The sequence below is a fragment of the Pyxicephalus adspersus genome, chromosome 9 (genome assembly GCF_032062135.1).
Source record: "Pyxicephalus adspersus chromosome 9, UCB_Pads_2.0, whole genome shotgun sequence".
Taxonomy (NCBI): domain Eukaryota; kingdom Metazoa; phylum Chordata; class Amphibia; order Anura; family Pyxicephalidae; genus Pyxicephalus; species Pyxicephalus adspersus.
In genome coordinates, this window is record NC_092866.1 from 34,668,897 (window position 1) to 34,686,717 (window position 17,821).

At 41.7% G+C, this 17,821-nt stretch overlaps 1 protein-coding gene across 1 annotated transcript in view; it reads left to right on the plus strand.

The window, feature by feature from the left end:
- BATF2 (basic leucine zipper ATF-like transcription factor 2) overlaps nt 1–17,821 on the plus strand; it is a 45,229-nt gene that overhangs the window by 21,670 nt on the left and 5,738 nt on the right. Inside the window, exons 3-4 of the mRNA XM_072421371.1 lie at nt 10,658–14,321; nt 15,166–15,270. Coding sequence (XP_072277472.1) covers nt 14,295–14,321; nt 15,166–15,270 — 132 coding nt within the window. The 5' untranslated portion in view covers nt 10,658–14,294. The remainder of the gene's footprint in view (nt 1–10,657; nt 14,322–15,165; nt 15,271–17,821) is intronic.

Here is a 17,821-nt window from a genome sequence, read left to right on the forward strand (position 1 = left end):
GCGCAGAATATCTGTATGAGAGAAGGGATACATTGGATACAACAACATAGGATAATCAAGGAAGCAATTGTAATTGTAATAGAATTTATAGTACGAGTATTATATACAGCCAGTCTAGGCACTCTCAATAAAGAGGCCCCCAAACTTGTATATTCTGCACGGCTGAGAAGGGGTAGAGTGGAGTCACAGTTTTCTGATAAAGTCTTGGTAACCGATCTGTATGCTCTCCTGATAGGGGGTCGACTGGGAAGGGCCAAAGTCAGCCTGGATAATGCACAGGGACCTCCACTAACATTGGCATGAATATAATTGTAAGTGCTGTTACCACATGACAAAAACCATCCCTTAGGGAGCTTTATATTATAGATAAAACTGGGAGTCACAATTGTCTTATTACAACTCATGGAATTATTCAGGGAGCTAGCAATTATTCTTTTTACAGGTGTCGTACATATATTCATATAGACTATTCATAGGTAATCCTCTTTTTATGTCTCTATTATCACAATATAAAGTCATATCCTGGGAAAAGGTAAAACGGATCTCTGCTGCAGTCACATTATTAGTAAATATTCTAATATTATCCCTGCTATTTCCTAATTTCTGACATTCCCCACAGAAGTCATACAAGGGATTAAGAGATTGTGTATTTTTAGCCGTCGACCAGACTTCAAGGAGTGATTCATCGGGTGTAGGCACAGAAACAACACAGGTCCCGTGGGCTCTGTAAGTCTTTAAGGCACAATGAGCTAATATTTAGGGCATTTGCCATCCTGACTATACTATTCTGTTCAGAAAAGGGGCCGGGAGCAAAGGGAAAGTAGTAATAAACCAGATTGGCAAGAAAACACAAAGATTAATAATTATCAACAGACAAACAAATCTCCCAGAATATTGTGAAGTCATCATCTTCAGCCTGTGGCAAGGCTCTTTTCAGGGAGACTTCTTCTGAGTTCCCCTCTTTGTTCAGGGATTTCACACCTGCTTCACCCTCTTTGTCTTCGTTCAAGGCCGGAGAAGAAGCCTCAGGAACCCTTTTCACTCTGCTAGCGTAAATCCAGATTGGAGCCCCTTCTGTGGGAATCGCTGTTCTGGTGACTGCTACCACTCGGGTGGGTGGCCTGAACAGGAACTCGGTCTGTTTTCGTCCTTTTGCCAGGCGCTGGACTATCACTACGTCTCCTGGTTGGAAAGGATGCGTAGGTTCCTGTGGAGAGAAAGGAGAGGCAAGAGCAACATCTTTTTCAACTTGATCCAAAGTTTCCACAAGTTTCCTCACATATTCTGCCTGTACTACTTCTAGATCCCCTTTTTCTATCACGGGGGCCTTTGGACATGAAGGGGGGGGAGGGTCTTCCCATTAGGACCTCAAATGGTGAGTAACCAGTATTCTTGTTAGGCTGCATCCTAATTTCTGCTAGGGCTACAGGCAAAAACTTTTTCCAATTAGTGAACGTGTCTCCAGTAATTTTCCTTATTTTTTTCTTTATTTGTTCTGCTGCAACCTGCCCAGTACCTGACTTTAGATGCCAGAAACGAATGCCGTCCACACTCCGTCTCAGAGCCCACAGCCTCCTGCTGTAAATGATGCTGCCGGCTGCCCAGTACCTGACTTTAGATGCCAGAAACTAATGCCGTCCACACTTCGTCTCAGAGCCCACCGTCTCCTCTTCCTGCTGTAAATGATGCTGCTACCTGCCCAGTAACTGACTTTAATTGCCAGAAACGAATGCCGTCCACACTCCGTCTCAGAGCCCAAGCCTCCTCCTCCTGCTGTAAATGATGCTGCCGCCCGCCCAGTACCTGACTTTAGATGCCGGAAACTAATGCTGTCCACACTCCTTCTCAGAGCCCACCGCCTCCTCCTCCCAGTCCCCAGCTCCAGATGCCAGACTGGACTCCAGCTCAACAGGGTCTTCTTTCCCCGCTGATTCTTCCAAGCACAATCCCTTTCATGTGGTTTCTCTATATAGTAGGTAAGTACAGATTGGAATCTTCCTATTCCTGAAAACGAGTATGAAGGATACAGAACATGTTTTTTTTCGTCCAATCATTCGGGAAACTGGTAACGAATGCACGCACGAGTTATAGTTTCGTCTGAACATCTGGATCCAGAAATTACATTCAACGTCGCTGTAGAAAATGTGAGTTCCCAGTCTCAGATTTTCTTTTTTACAGATGAATATGACGACCTTTATATTCAGCTGTCACCAACTCTAATCTGCTTTGTAGAAAATATAGGGGTAGATAGATAGAAAGATCTGCTGGCTGGTTTCCTCCATTGTCATCCATTACCTCATCCTAATCAGGTAAGTGCTGAATTATTTACATTATGCCCTGCAAAGCTAAATATTAGTTAAGCTGCGTACACACGTCAAATTTTTTTGCCCGATAATCGGCATCGGACAGATATCGGGCGAGAATCTGCCGTGTGTACAGCCCAGGTCATTCATCGTCCGTGGATCCGTCCTGGCGGATGAACGATGAGCGATCATAATGCAAGGGAAGGGGGAGAGCGGGCAGCAGGGTGCCGCTCCGTCCCTCTCCCCTCCCCTCTCCATAGGGCAGAACGGTGCTGTATGTACAGCACTCGTTCATGCATCTTGCCGGTTCTTATCGTTGGAAAGGATCGTTAAATATCCTTTCCAACGACAAGAATTGCACGTGTATATGACTTTAGTCTGCTTTTGTCAGAGGGAAGGGGGCTGCTCACTTATGTACTCAATTATGAAATGACAAATAATTTTCATTCATAATGGATATGTACACTAGTGAGATGCACACATACAGAGAAAAAACCAAAAATTAGCATAGAGTAGATAACACATAAATATACATATATATACACACATCAAAGCACTCCCACAAACCCAATGCACACAAATGCATACACACTTACATCTAAACACAATCTAGTTATTAGATAAGGTCTTATATGATCACACATCCAACATTAGATGAACGATGAATGAATGGATCAACGAGATTCCAATCCGTACCAACTATGTAGCAAAACCACATGAAAGGGAACGGGATGGGGCAAGAAGACCCTGTTGAGCTTGAGTCTAGTCTGGCATCTAGAGCTGGGTACTGGGCAGTGGGCAGGTGGCAGCAGTAAGAGCAGGAGGAGTAACACAGCCATACACACTATGTCTCAGGGCCTGCCGCTTCCTTCTCATGCTATTACTGCTGCTGCCTGCCCACTGCCCAGTACCCAGCTCTAGATGCCAGACTAGACTCAGGCTCAACAGGGTCTTCTTTCCCCGCTGATTCCGTCAAGCCTGTTCCCTTTCATGTGGTTTCGCTACATAGTTGGTACGGATTGGAATCTCGTTGATCCATTCATGTCTCTGATAGCTACAGCTTCGACACTGTCCATATGGGTGATGGCCTCAACCTCTAATGCCGTCCTTGCTCATTCTCAGGGCCCAACGCCTCCTCCTCATGCTGTAACTGATGCCGCCTGCACAGTTCCCAACTCTGGATGCCAGTTACCAAAGGGGTGCCCGCTCTGTCTCAGTGCCCACCACCTCCTCCTCCTACTGCTCTGCCTGTCTTCTGAAGCTCGTGTATGGCTTGTAACCGAGCCGTGAAACCTGGTGGCTAGTTTTTGGACCAGAGGAACCCCCTCATGTCCCTCTCTGGCTGTACTCGGATACCGTGTAAAATCCGGTATGTTCCCTTGGCCACCCCATAAAATGGCCGTGCCAGCAACAGAAAAAAGACTTCCTTACTTTTTTTTTACTTGTACAGTGTTGTGCAGAGATGGGAGAGTCTTGACATGTCTTTTTAAATGTATTTATAGGCTGTAGAAGCTCTCCACCAACCCGAATAACAACCCGAATTTTTCCCCTATTGACTTTAATGGAGTTCGAATTCGGCATTCGACCACCCGAATAATTATGCATTATTCGGCCAAATAGCGGTTGAATCGAATAGCGACCTATTCGACCAACACTACTTGTCACTACTTGTAGCCAAATCCTGAAGGCTTAGCAATAAATTGTCGGTAAGGGTAATTCCTGGAACTAGGGAGGGCATTTGAACTGTTGCTGCCTGTCTAATAGCGGCCTCTTTTGCTGCCTTATCAGTTAGGGCATTCCCTTTAGCTATGTCTGTTTGGAGGCTAGTATGTGCTTTACATTGGACAATAGCAACTTTGCTTGGTAATTGGATGGCGGCTAGGAGATCGTGTACTAGGGTGGAATGTGAGATTTGCTTCCCATCTGCAGCTATGAAGCCTCTTCTCTGCCAGATTACCCCGTGATCATGTACAACCCCAAAGGCATATTTTGAATCAGTGTATATATTTACATCTTTTCCCTCAAAAAGACAACAAGCTCTAGTGAGGGCAATCAGTTCAGCTGCTTGGGCTGACTGAAAAGATATAAGATTCGATTCTAGAATAACGTCAGGGAGTTGAATCACAGCGTATCCCGCATAATAAGTGCTGTCATTAGGGCGGGAACAGGATCCATCCACAAAAATATCAGGTGCTCCTTCAATGGGTGTGGACTGTAAGTCAGGTCTAGGTGAGGTGTGTTCATGTATGAGTTCAGTACATTTGTGGGCAGGTGGCAAATCATCCTGCTCTCCCTTATATCCAAGTAGGGCATTTAGTATAGCCATTGGACCGAATGTGGGTGCTGAGTATTTAATATGAAGTTGAGGATTAGATAGCAACAAAACTTCATATCCACTCAGTCTTTGTGCTGACATATGTTGTGTATGTAAATGTTTTATTAGGGCCTGAACATTGTGTGAGCTATGCAGAGTGGTAGGATGACCTAGGGTGATAGGCGTGGCCATCTCAGCGACCATGGCACAGGCTGCCAAACTCCTGAGACACGCAGGCATGCCCTGAACCTGTACTAGAACCACTTTTAAAAAAAAAGCAACAGGGGGGAATTTGCCTCCATGTTCTTGTGCTAGAACTCTTGCCATGGTTTTACAATTGTCCCTGGCAAATAAGTGAAACATCAAGCCAAAGTCGGGTAGGCCCAGACCAGGACATGAAACCACTGCACATTTCAAATGACTAAAAGCTTGTAACATTTCATCAGACCATTTAATGAAATCAGGCATATCAGCCTTAGTGGCTTGTCTCAGAATATTGTCATAGTAGGAACAATCAGCTATCCATTGGCGGCAGTAACCAATTATGCCAAGGAAGGTTAACATGACCCAGTACGGCAGTAATTCTGGCGTGGCTGATTTTCCTCTCACCTTTACTGAGAACAAAGCCCAAATAATCAACACTTTCCGTACACCATTGTAGTTTTTTCTTTGACACCTTGTGTCCACATTCACATAACCACAGTAATAAGCTAACACAGTCTGCCTGGCAGGCCTCCCGAGTAGAACTACATATGAGGAGATTGTCCACATATTGTAGAAGGACAGAACCATGAGGGGCAGTCCAAGGGCGCAGTGTAGCTTGGAGGACAATGGAGCAGACTACCGGGGAGTCTACATAACCCTGAGGCATTCTACACCAAGTATACTGGCGATATTTAAATGTGAAGGCAAAGAATGGCCGTGTCTCCTTGTCAACTGGGACAGAAAAAAATGCATTCTTTAAATCAACAACAGAGAAAAACTCTGCATGGGCAGGAATAGCTGATAGCAGAGATGGCACGTCTGGAACCACAGGGGCTATGGGTATGATCTGAACATTTAAGATCCTGGACAAACCTAAAGGTATTGTCAGTCTTTCTCACCGGGTTGATAGGTGTATTATAGGGGGAAATAATTTCCTCAATAACCCCTGTCCTTAGGAATTCCATCAACATAGGCTCAATTCCCTTTTCTTTTTCTGTGGAAAGTGGGTATTGTTTAATATAAACAGATGCAGTGCCTGGCTTAAGCATTGCCTTATATGGTGTACAAGAGATTAGGCCAACATCTTGGTCAGTATTTGCCCAAACGTCAGGAGGAACCTGATCAAGTAGCGGATCTTGTGGTTGGCATTCCAAATATAAAAACCAATTACCGTTTGGTACATGGATGGGTATGACTGAGGATGTGACATGTAGGTGTCCCGTCTTACTAATCCCCAACTGCAACCTCAATAGAACAAACAAATCTCTCCCTAACAAATTCACAGGACAATTTGGAATGATCCTGAAACGGAGTGTGAGAACATCGACTGGTGATTGTATGGATGTTGGATCGAGAGAGGAGGATTTTTATAAGATCTTGCAAGTATCCCATTAATTCCCACAGAGGGCTCAGCATTCTCTCTTGGACCACTACAATAATCCTCACATAAAGTACTACTGGTAACACCAAAATCTACAAGAAAAGGGAGAGGACATCCCTCTATATTTAACACAATCAGTGTCTCCTAAACAAAACCCCTTAACCATGTCCATATGGAAGATGTCATTAGCCCCTTCCTGAGGGAATGGATTTATCATTCATCCCCTCTGTCCATCCTGCCATATTATCCACCCAGGGAGTAACCAAATAGTCTGTGCCACTGACACGGGCTACATAATTCTTACATGTTTCTCCTACATACAGAGGGGGTGGAGAGACCTTTCCTTGTATTGCACCCATTTCTTGTAACTTAATTGAGACGGAAGCAGAGCTGAACTCTCCCCAGGACTGGCTGTACTGAACTATAAAGGCTCCGACAATTCCTGTCACCTGGGTACAGAGGACTTATGTCTATGCTCAACTTCCTTCTCAACTGCCTGTTAGTATTATCCCTTGAAACCGTCACTTGCGTTCACCAGTTTCTGGGTCAGCGGGTTTCCCCTTGCCAGAGTGGTGGGGCGTCTTAGGGTTCTCAAGAACATACACACACAATAAAGTTAGTACAGTTTTCACAGTATCGTTTGCTGCTTACCTTCAGCACAGAATGAATTTACTTAATGCTTCATAACATTATAACATAAAAGAGAGCATAAGAAAGCGACAGATAAGAAGCGGTAGAAATTGCCTGACAAGAGAAACCAAGGTGCAGACAATAATAAAATTCTTCCCTAAAGAATTCCTCTTTTAAATTCTTCCCTAAAGAATTCCTCTATTTAGACTTGGCCAGTAGTCTGTTTATTCTGGGTACTTCCCAAATAAGTCCACAGTTTAGAGTCTATCTTCCCTAAAGATAGATACTTTCCCTTTCAGTCTATCTTAAGTGGATTCAGGATAGAAGCAACAGAGAGTCTCGGAAAGGATCGGAATTCCCCTAAGCCTCAAGGCAGGGACTTTCCGTACTTACCGAATTCCTGTGTGCTTTATCCCGGAACGAGCCCCCAGCTGAAAGGACATGCTTCTACTTCTAGTTCCTCGAATGCACCCTGACTTCTCCTTCACCCACAGAGACAGACGTCTGGAGAGATACCCCAACAACACACACGCACAGTATGGTCCTGGGAATATTCTCTATTTTTTATTCTGACAAAACATTTTTTTTATACATACAGGATACAGGAAAACATAGGCGTAGTTTACATATGTAGTTATGCTGAGTAGGTAAAAACAACTTCTTATCTAGTAAAAGCTGATGCAGGCAAAATTTTCCTTTAGTCCTTTATACAGTTATAGTATAGTATAGTATAGTATAGTATATATAGTATAGTTTATACAGATGTTCAGCATCCTGTTATTCATACAAAGTATATAACTTGTTCTATTTAACCCTTCAGTTAACTTTTGGTAAAAGGTACAATACACTCCCAATTATTCACCCTGGTCAATCTATATCTCCTAATACTAACCAAATATCTTACCTGGAAGAATTCCTGGATATTGCTGACGTGTTTGCAGAGGGGGTACTAATGGTGGGAGGTGATTTAAAATTGGCATTGGATCCTGCCTACGATGTGTCCAGGGGGGCCTCTCACCTTCCTTTATTCTGCTCTAAAGCGGCTGAAAAACCTCCTACACCACCACTAGCTCACTGACATCTGGAGAATACAGCACCCCAATGAACGTGACTATACTTTTTATTCTCCAGTTCATAAAACCTAGGTAGGTAACATGACTTTTTCAGATCATGCTCTGATCTCACTTACATTACTTTCTGATCTCTCCATCTCCAAGAATAGCTCCTGGCGCCTCAATAAATCTTTTCTGACATCAGGGGAGTTTGGACCTCATTTGGAGAAGGAGATACTAGAATTTTTTGATAGGAATGAAGAACCTGTTTCCAGTCCATTGACTACTTGGGAGTAGTAAGTGTTATGTGCGGGGTCTGTTAATACAACAGGGCCATAGACTTAAAAAGGAGCGCCGGCTACAACTGGCACACATTCACAATAATCTGGACATCAAGGGTAATAAAGTAGGCCCCACTGACCATAACGTAGACGACCTCCTTTTCTATGTAACTGTTCCTCAGATCACCATCCCCAACCTTTTAAGGGAATTGCGCAAATATGTCCAGCTTTCTGATTATAAAGTAATTCTTCAAAATTCAGAAGTGTTAGATGTTAATTTGCCTGTGACACTAAGGAAAACTTTGTCTCCCTCCTTCCCTTTTAAGTGGGCACGAGGCTGTGTCCAATATCCCGGGACCAACATCCAAGCTGATTTAACCAAAGTAGTTGAGTTAAATTTCGTACTACTTCTTAACACAATACGTGGAGACCTTCGACGTTGGAGTCGACAAGCCTTTTTCTTGGTTTTGTCTCTGCAATATATTAAAAATAAATATCATGCCACGCCTCCTCAATTTACTCCAAACTTTGCCAGTGCATATTCTTCCCCTGTCACAAACCTATGTCTAAATGAACCTTATTGCACCTGCTCAGTTTGCACTGCACTTCGCACATGCTCAGTGCATAGCCTTACTCTGCATATGGCCAGTGCGAGCTCCAATCAGAGACTATATGAAGGCTCCCTGATTTCCTTCCAGTGTGGATTGATTGTGACAACTTCCTGATTCCTGGTTCCTCCTCCTCGCTACTCATGCATCCTCTGCTCCCCATCTGATCATCTGTGTATGACTTCCGTGGTTTGTCTGCAAGCTATTATCACCACTGTTTGCCTGCAAAGTCATTGGACATTAGCCACCCCTGTTTACCTGCTAAGTCATTGGACATTTACCACCACTGTTTATCTGCAAAGTCATTGGACATTTATCACTGTCTTTTCTGCAAATAAACTAAAAGGGACATTTACCCCTGTTAACCAATACATGTGTGTGTGATCCCCTGGTTAATCATCATTAGGATTCCCTCAAACAGAGCTCTCCCTTCTGAAGGCTGACATCTTCTGCACAAGTTTCGATCCGAATTCCTAAGATTTATTTGGAACACTGATACCCCCTGCCTTAACAAATTTCTTCTTCAGCTACCGAAAGATAAGGGAGGAATGGCTTTCCCGGATCTGATATTATATCATAGGGCAGTTTATCTGACTCGTGTGGTGGACTGGTGCAGACATGCTAGCTTTAAAGGTTGGGGGAGATTAGAAGACTCCATTTTACCCACACTGTGAAGTGCGGGAGCATGGTCTCCACCTGAGGATTGCGTTACCCTTCGCAGTCATCCCTTGATAGGTGGGACGCTTAAAGTAGTGGCACAGTATTTCCGTACTGAGGGGACTGGGACTTTTCCTTCCCCGATGTCCCCTATAATGGGGCACCCTAAGTTTCCTACGAGCAGGAAATATATGGTGTTTAAGATCTGGATTGAGAATAATATGTATCGAGCGGCCCACTTCCCGCAGCCTCCTGGCTGGTGCAAGATTGAACAAATTCAAATAGACCACTCCCTTCCCTGTCTAGATTTACTTTTACCTGTTAGATGCCATTTACTTATTGCAGCCAAAGCTTGTATCCTGCCTTTATGGAGACAATCGACTCACCCTCCTTACAGCAATGAATTGCCAGGGTGAATGATATACAGTATATGGAGGAGCTTGTGGGATCGGGGTTTCAGTCCCCATGTAGACTGATATGTACCTGGTTTTACTGGGATGATTTCAAGTGTTCAGCAGATTAGGTACAGCTACTCTGCCCCCATGTTTAAGTTAATAATGATCTATGGGCGTTCCCTTGCCCCCCCTCCCCTTTTCCAAACCCATCGACCTTTCGCTGTTGCTGCCATCCTTTACCCCCAATTCTTCTGCTACTACTTTCTGTTCTTCTTTTTCTGTTCAATTTTTTCTTCTTTTTCCTTCATCTTCTTTTTTTTTTCTATAAAAATCCATGACCAACAAGACCTGTATTTAGACCATTATATTCCTTCAGGAGAGTTTTTGATGTGTAACTACTTTCCCTCATAAATGCGATATGTCATAAGGTGTGTTTTTCAACACCCAGTGGAAAGTGTAATGATGTTTTTATATGGATCTTTATGTTTATGCTGTTTTTACACCTACTATATGGTGGAGTTCTGTATTTGTCTGTTTTGTTGGTTGCTTTTAAAAAAAAAAAAAAAAAACTGAGTTCCATCAACCTGTTCACACCTCAAATTTACATAATTTACACAGCTGGTACATGATGTTTCATCTGGTCAGGATAAATTCAACATCTCTGATTCAATAAAATTACCACTCAATGACCTACATCATAAATAACTAAGTTCTGGCTTAGGAATTTAGACTGATTAGTAAGCATTTAAAAAAAAAATGTTATTTTTTTTGGTGTAGTGTTTAAAATGTGTTAATTGTTACTAATTATAATTTTTCTTTCACTATCTTTAAGCATGTATTCACTGTGAACTGATTCACTGTAGCATGACAAGGTTCATTGATTTCGTTTGGAAAAACAAGCTTGACACGTTGCATTATCAAACCTGCTAAAGAACACACAAAACAGGCAAGTGATTTCAGTTTCTTGTCAGTGGAATCTTAAAAAGAAATACTGTCCACCAGTGGACTGGCTGTAGTCATCTTAGGGTACCAAACTACTGGATTCACCAAGGGTTGTTGATAGACCTTTTTTTTATTTTTTTAATCCTTAGAAAAGGCATAGAGAACAAAAAAAAACCAGATGGAGGTTTCTGACCCTTGTATATAAGAATCATCAAACAAAGAATGGAGAATAAATTCTTTTGTAAAATTATTAGACTTTTAAAAGTCTAAAAGCCAAAGCCCATCATCCACAGAGAACAAAAAATAAAACAGACTTCAGAGTACAGTAAAATGCTCTACTGCAATGCACTACACATGCTACATACTTGCCCTTGTGAGGGGTACTCACAGAACAGTTGGTTCACAAGGCACCTGGCTGATAGACCACAAACACAGTGGGAAGATTAATGGGAAGACCATAACAATGATTACTGCAAACAGAACATTATGGCCTTATGTGCTCAATTCCCAACTCTTAGGTAGCAGCATAATCTTTGGTTGTCTAAATAAAAATGATGTATGCCTCAGTGGAGGAAAAAAAATTGTGCGCGACTTACTGTTTTTAGTTTCAAACCACTGCAAAATGTTAAATGTGCAAATTCACACTTCACTCAAACACACTTCAAAAACGAAAAAAAAAAAAAAAAACAACATACTGCCTGCTTTTTTCTGGGTTCACCTGGTTTAGCAGGAGGCTGCCCTGGAAAAACTGCTACCTTGGCATCATTGTCTTTTTCTTTTCAAGAAATTACTTTTTCTCTCCAGTTCCAGTTTCACCAGCACTTTGGTCACATCTTCTATTTCCTGCAACCCTGGTCAGGGAAGACACTCAAATCATACAATAGAAAGATACATAGACTCCCAATGCTACCCACATTCCCCTTTAAATCTTACTTGGGATTGTGAATGGCTACAGTTCCTTGCACCTTTCTGTCCCCCACAGCGTACTTTGATCCCAGATGGTTGTTGCCTTATCCTTTTCCTAGGGTTTTTTTGCCTCTTTTTACTTACTTTCATTGGCCCCTAATGTGTATTCTATTTGTGCTTTGTTGTCTGACTCTTTCTTCACAGATCCCACAGTGCCATAAAGGCTCTCTGTGGTGCCTATAACTGACAGCTCTTTATTCGTCACTGTTTGCCACTCTACTTGTTTATTTTGAAAGGATGAGGTCTGTCCTATTAGTTTTCCTTTCCTCCTTTCTACTGCAGTAGTTATTTTCCATCCCCTTCTCCTCTCTATCCAATTTTCTTTTTTCTGTTCTCTTCTTTTTATTTTTCTCCCTTGTATATTCCTCTTTTTGGTTTTCTCTCTTCCCTTTAAGTGGGGGTTTAATTGTTGAATTTCCAACTGTATCTCCCACTTGACCCAGATATTTCTCATTCCCAGACATTACTGCCTTGAAAATCCTCTTTCTCAGGGATCCCAATGTGCCAAAGAGGAGCAGGATGGTTTTCCATTATTTGCACAGGCAGGGGGCACAGATGCTTTCTTCAGGAACGTGGTGTTCATACCTGGAACATAGCGCTGATGAAGACAGGCATTTTCCAAAGGTTTGACCTAATGGCTCCCCTTACAAAAAATCTTATTGGGATAGCATTCTGTTTGCGCATTCAGTCCCCTTTTATTGATATGCATGGTAACAAAGAGAACTTTGGATCTCACTCTAAAGGCTATTCCCTCTTTTTGTTATGTGGATTTTTTGTCCACAGCTGAGAAGAGGTTGAAACGTGATAGACTATAGAAAATAGTGAACAGAAAACATGATGCAAAAAGCACAAGAAATGCTAACAGCCCTCCAGGGTTGTACTTTGTCTGTAAAAAAGAAAACCCCATCCATAAAATAGGAACTCTGAACAAAATTCTGACAGACCTATCTGAAAATAATGGAAGTAGAAGCTGGAGGGTTTAACATGCAACTGTCATGCAAGTCATGGGATGTCTTTACAATGACAGACATGTATTCCACCAAAGCCCAAAAATGCAAAACAAAAAGGAGGATTGCCAAAGTGGACCAATATTAATATTCCTGAGCAAAGCAGCAATGCCAGAATTTAGACTAGTGCCTTGGTGAACACTTGAGGTGCTGGAGGAAGGATAAAAAATTTTAGTTAGGGCACACCATCATGAACCGCAGTATCATTGTTGTATAAAAAAAAGTGAGTAGTGAACAAAAACCCTAAAACTGTTCCGCAGGAGATTACACCTTGGTTCAAAAGCCCGATCAAAGTCTGTAAAGAAGTTCAGAGTCAAAGATGCAAGCCTGAAAGCAAGGAGGGGCAGAGAGCAAAACTCCAGTTTGTAGTGCTGGGATACCACCTCTTGGGACATTAGCCAAAAATTAAAGAATGATGCTCACTGGAAAGAATATACCCACATTATACCCATGCCTCAATGCATAAGGGAGGTAGTGAACACACTTTTTAAATCAGGTTTATTATTAATACACAATATCAAAGCTATATTGAAGCTTGACTGTTGCAGCCCTTTCTTAGTTTTGCAATCTCTGAAAGCATGAGCATTGATTGCTGGAATATGTAGGGATCCAGCTCTGCTGTGTGTTATTCCCACAGAGCAAACCTAATAAATTATAACACCTAAACACCATGAAATAAAAAAAAAAGTTTTACTTGTTTTGAAGCATCAAATAATAAAATTGTGTATAACACACATTAATAACAAATATTGCAATACATATATTAATCATACAACAGCTTTTTAAATAATACTATTGTATGTCAGCATGAACTAAATAGAGTATAAAAAATAACCATCGTAGGGTGACAAGCTTGTATAATTGCATATGGAATTATTATGACAAGCGCTCCATGAACTAAACCAGTTTAACGATTATGCCCTCTAGATAATTTATTAAGCTTTTGCATAATAGTATGAGCCTAGCAGTAATGCAGTATAACATCTGTCCTTCGTATTGCATTCCACACCACTAGTCAACCAATAAGAAGCCAGAGGGTGTGAACGACTGTGGAATGCTCCAACTCCATGTGACTTCTGACAGAAAATTAGCATTTAGGGTAAAGCGAAACTGAAGCTTGTCAGGTTATTTTTATAGGATTGGATACGCACGTGCAGCTTACTGTTTCTCAGTAAAAAGGAAAAACTGTTACAGCTAACTTCTCACACTAAAAGCTACTATCATAGATAAAGCAATTCTGCTGTTCATACAATATGTTTTACATATTAATATATTTAAAACTTATAAACCTTTAATTTGCTAAATTTTGAAAGCATGTTTTTTTTAGATTTTTAATGCAAGACTGCAAATGGCATGAATACATGCAGTTTTTTTTTTTTTTTTTAATCAATGAAGCAAGCCATGTAACTGTAAATCAAATATTTTAGTGAGGTTGTTTGGTTATTTAGCACAAGTTTTATCTTCATGAAAAAATATAGACAAAAAGACATACATAGCCTAAGGAAATATCTGGAAACATGAGAACAGAACACAACGATTTTTGTGAAACAGAAGATGGCAACTTGTAAGACAGAAGATAAGGTAAATGACATTTTGTCTTCTTTCATACTACTGTATATTTCTACTTATTTGGGAAAGATAATACATTCTTAAATGCCAACAACTACTGTAAACATTTAAATGAGCAGTTGGGTTGGAGTTAAGTTTAAAGACTACGTTACATGGGTTTTTAGATAATCGGTTAAATAAAGTATATCTAATGTTAACATTTTCTTGTTTTTATTTTCAAAAAGAGTAAGAAAAATCCGAAAATACCCATGGAAATTTTTGTCCTCTCTTTGGATATCCCTATCTTTACTTCCCGTTGAATTTTTAGGACTGGTAGAGATGGGAAACAATAAACTAGGTCCTCCAGGATTTTTGAAAATTAATAAATGAAGAGATGTAGAGAGTGTAAATCTAATTTTACTGCTTTTTAATAATATGCAAATTGTATAATTTTCATATTCCAGGCCAAGTGGCACTTTATTCCTGTTTTAGATCAATTGTTGTGATAAATATGGCTCTATAACTATACATTCGTAGTATGTGCAAGTTTCATATTAAAGCCTTAGGGTACCCACAGCTGTGTGATACACCGAATCTCATGTATGTGGATGTTTCCTGTCAATTTGTTTAGAAGAAAACTGTCCCAAATCCTGTAAACCATTGCATATTTTTGGTGCCTATTCATTTCTCCTGTTCTAACATAGTCACTAGAAACCCTTTATTCATTCACTGTGGCCAAAGCTAAACTTTGCATCAGGAATAGGTGACCACAACATCCTACCTGCATAAAATTGTTCATGGAAGAAAACTATTCTAAGTAGGCTGGTGTAAAATTATTACAACAAGCTAATTTTGTTATTGTGTATTATTTTAACAGGACTTGAAAGCAGAATTTGGCGTAGTAAAAAAAAGAGAGAGAAATCGAGCAGCAGCTTACAAGAGTCGGCAAAAGCACACACAACATGCTGATGCGCTTCACAAGGTACAAGAAAACTACTGCAAACAAGTTTACATTTTATTCTGCTTTGTTAACAAGCATATTTTCAAACCCCTTTAATTTATGTGTTTATGCTGGACAATATAATACAAATTGTGTTATCACCATCAACGCCATTATGACTATTAAACGTTAATTCTCCCAAAGAACTAACATGAGTTGGAAGTGGATGCCTCCTAAAATCCAAAAAAAGCTTCACTTGGTTTATTGTGATGAAGTCAAGATGCGTAAAAGCTTATACATTTAGGCATCACATTTTCTGTACATTAAAATTGTGCTTTATTTAGGGATAAAATACAGTGCAGATCCAAACGGCTGTTCAACACAGAGTGGAGTAGTCTGAGTCTCTTGATGTTTAACACATTTTCTGTAGATTGCTCAAATCACAATGCTGCACTGTGCAGAGAAGAAGTGAACCACTGCAATAACCCTAGCTGAAACACAATAGTAGATTAAAAAAGAAGCCTCCATTTATTACTGTTTTGCAGTCTGACTGTATAACAGTATTGAAAACATCAAGCTTTAGTTAGGCTTTAGGAATTCCACAAGAAGATACTTGCATTCAAAGTTCCACTTTTCGTCAGGGGACAATATATAAGAATATATATTTATGTCCAGGTATTGACCCTACATTATAGAGAATGCAGCAAGAAAACTGAGGCTGCCTTGCACTTTTTTTGTCATTCACTTGTAAAAGAAGGTCCCAGAACTGCAAATAGATTTATGAAATCTTTGGAGTTAAGCCACAATTTTACACCAAAATTGAAATGCCAATGATGGCTGTATTTACCCTAAAGGTACAATGGGTCAAACACATTGAGTCTGATTTAATAAAGCTCTCCAAGACTGGAGAGGATAGACTATCATGATTAGGGATGAGCGAGAAGGCCTCTGACAGTCCCACAAAAATTTCCTCGAACTTCAGGTCGGTTCGGCGAATCGATTTAGCGAATTATATTAAAGTTAATAGGCCAACTTTAAACATTAATAGCAAAGCCCCTATACATGTCAGAATCACCAAATTTGCTAGGTAAGTGTAGAACAGTGGAAACAAGGAAAAAAAAACAAAAATTCTAAAAGACCTTGTGGTTTTCCAGAAAATGGCAGGCAAAGTGACAGCAGGGAAATAGGATTTTTGCGTGATTGACAGGGTCCAGAAGGCAGCATAAACATTACAACAGGACATTGAGAAAGGGTAAACTCAACCCACTAGCAACAGTCTCTGCAGTCAAAACAGCAGGACAAGGCGTTGCTATTAATGTACGCACCCCTATTGAGTTTACATAGCTGCATAATATCTTAATGCTAAATCTTGTTTATTAATATTAATAATTGCTAGCTGGCATCATGACCTGGATGACATGTGTTAGGAATGACACCCATAAAGTTGTGGACAAGTAGTGTGGTGACATTAGGCAAAAGGATGGAGAACCAGAGACGGAGTGTGGGTCAGCGCGAGCAGTAGCAATGTGTAGTCTCTGGTCAGCTGTCGCCAGGGAGACTCCATTGGTAGTCATGGAGAGCTGGGTGTAGTGCATCATCAATGGCACCAAGAAGTGTACAATTTATTGGTTGGAGTACTGACAGGTGGCAGCAGCAACAGCTGGAGGAGGAGGTGGAAGGCCCTGAGACAAAGCATGGATGGCATTGGTAACTGGCATCTAGAGCTGGGTACTGGGCAGGCGGCAGCAGTAACAGCATGAGGAGGAGACGGTGGGCCCTGAGACGGATCATAAACAGCATTGGTAACTGGCATCAAGAGTTGGGTACTGGGCAGGCAGCAGCAGCACAGCAGGCGGAGGAGGCGGTGGGCCCTGAGACGGAGCAAGGATGGCATTAGTAACTGGCATCTAGAGCTGGGTACTGGGCAGGCAGCAGCGGTAACAGCATGAGAAAGAGGCGGTAGGCCCTGAGACGGAGAATGGACAGCATTGGTAACTGGCATCTAGAGCTGGGTACTGGGCAGGCAAGAGCAGTAACAGCATGAGGAGGAGGTGGTGGGCCCTGAGACGGAGTGTTGACAGCATTAGTAACTGGCATCTAGAGCTGGGTAGTGGGCAGGCAGCAGCAGCAACAGCTTGAGGAGGAGGTCGGTAGGCCCCGAGACAGAACATGGACAGCATTGGTAACTGGCATCTAGAGCAGGATGCTGGGCAGGCGGCAGCAGCCACAGCATAAGGAGGAGGCGTTGGTCCCTGACATGGAGCATGGATGGCATTAGTAACTTGCATCTGGAGCTGAGTACTGGGCAGGCAGCAGCAGTAACAGCATGAGGAGAAGATGGTGGGCCCTGAAACAGAGAATAGACGGCATTGGTAACTGGCATCTAGAGCTGGATACTGGACAGGCAGCAGCAGTAACAGCATGAGTAGGAGGCGATAGACCCTGGGACAGAGTGTCAATAGCATTAGTAACTGGCATCCAGAGCTGGGTACTGGGCAGGCAGCAGCAGCAACAGCAGGAGGAGGAGGCGGTAGGCCCTGAGACGGAGCATGGACAGCAATGGTAACTGGCATCTAGAGCTTGATACTGGGCA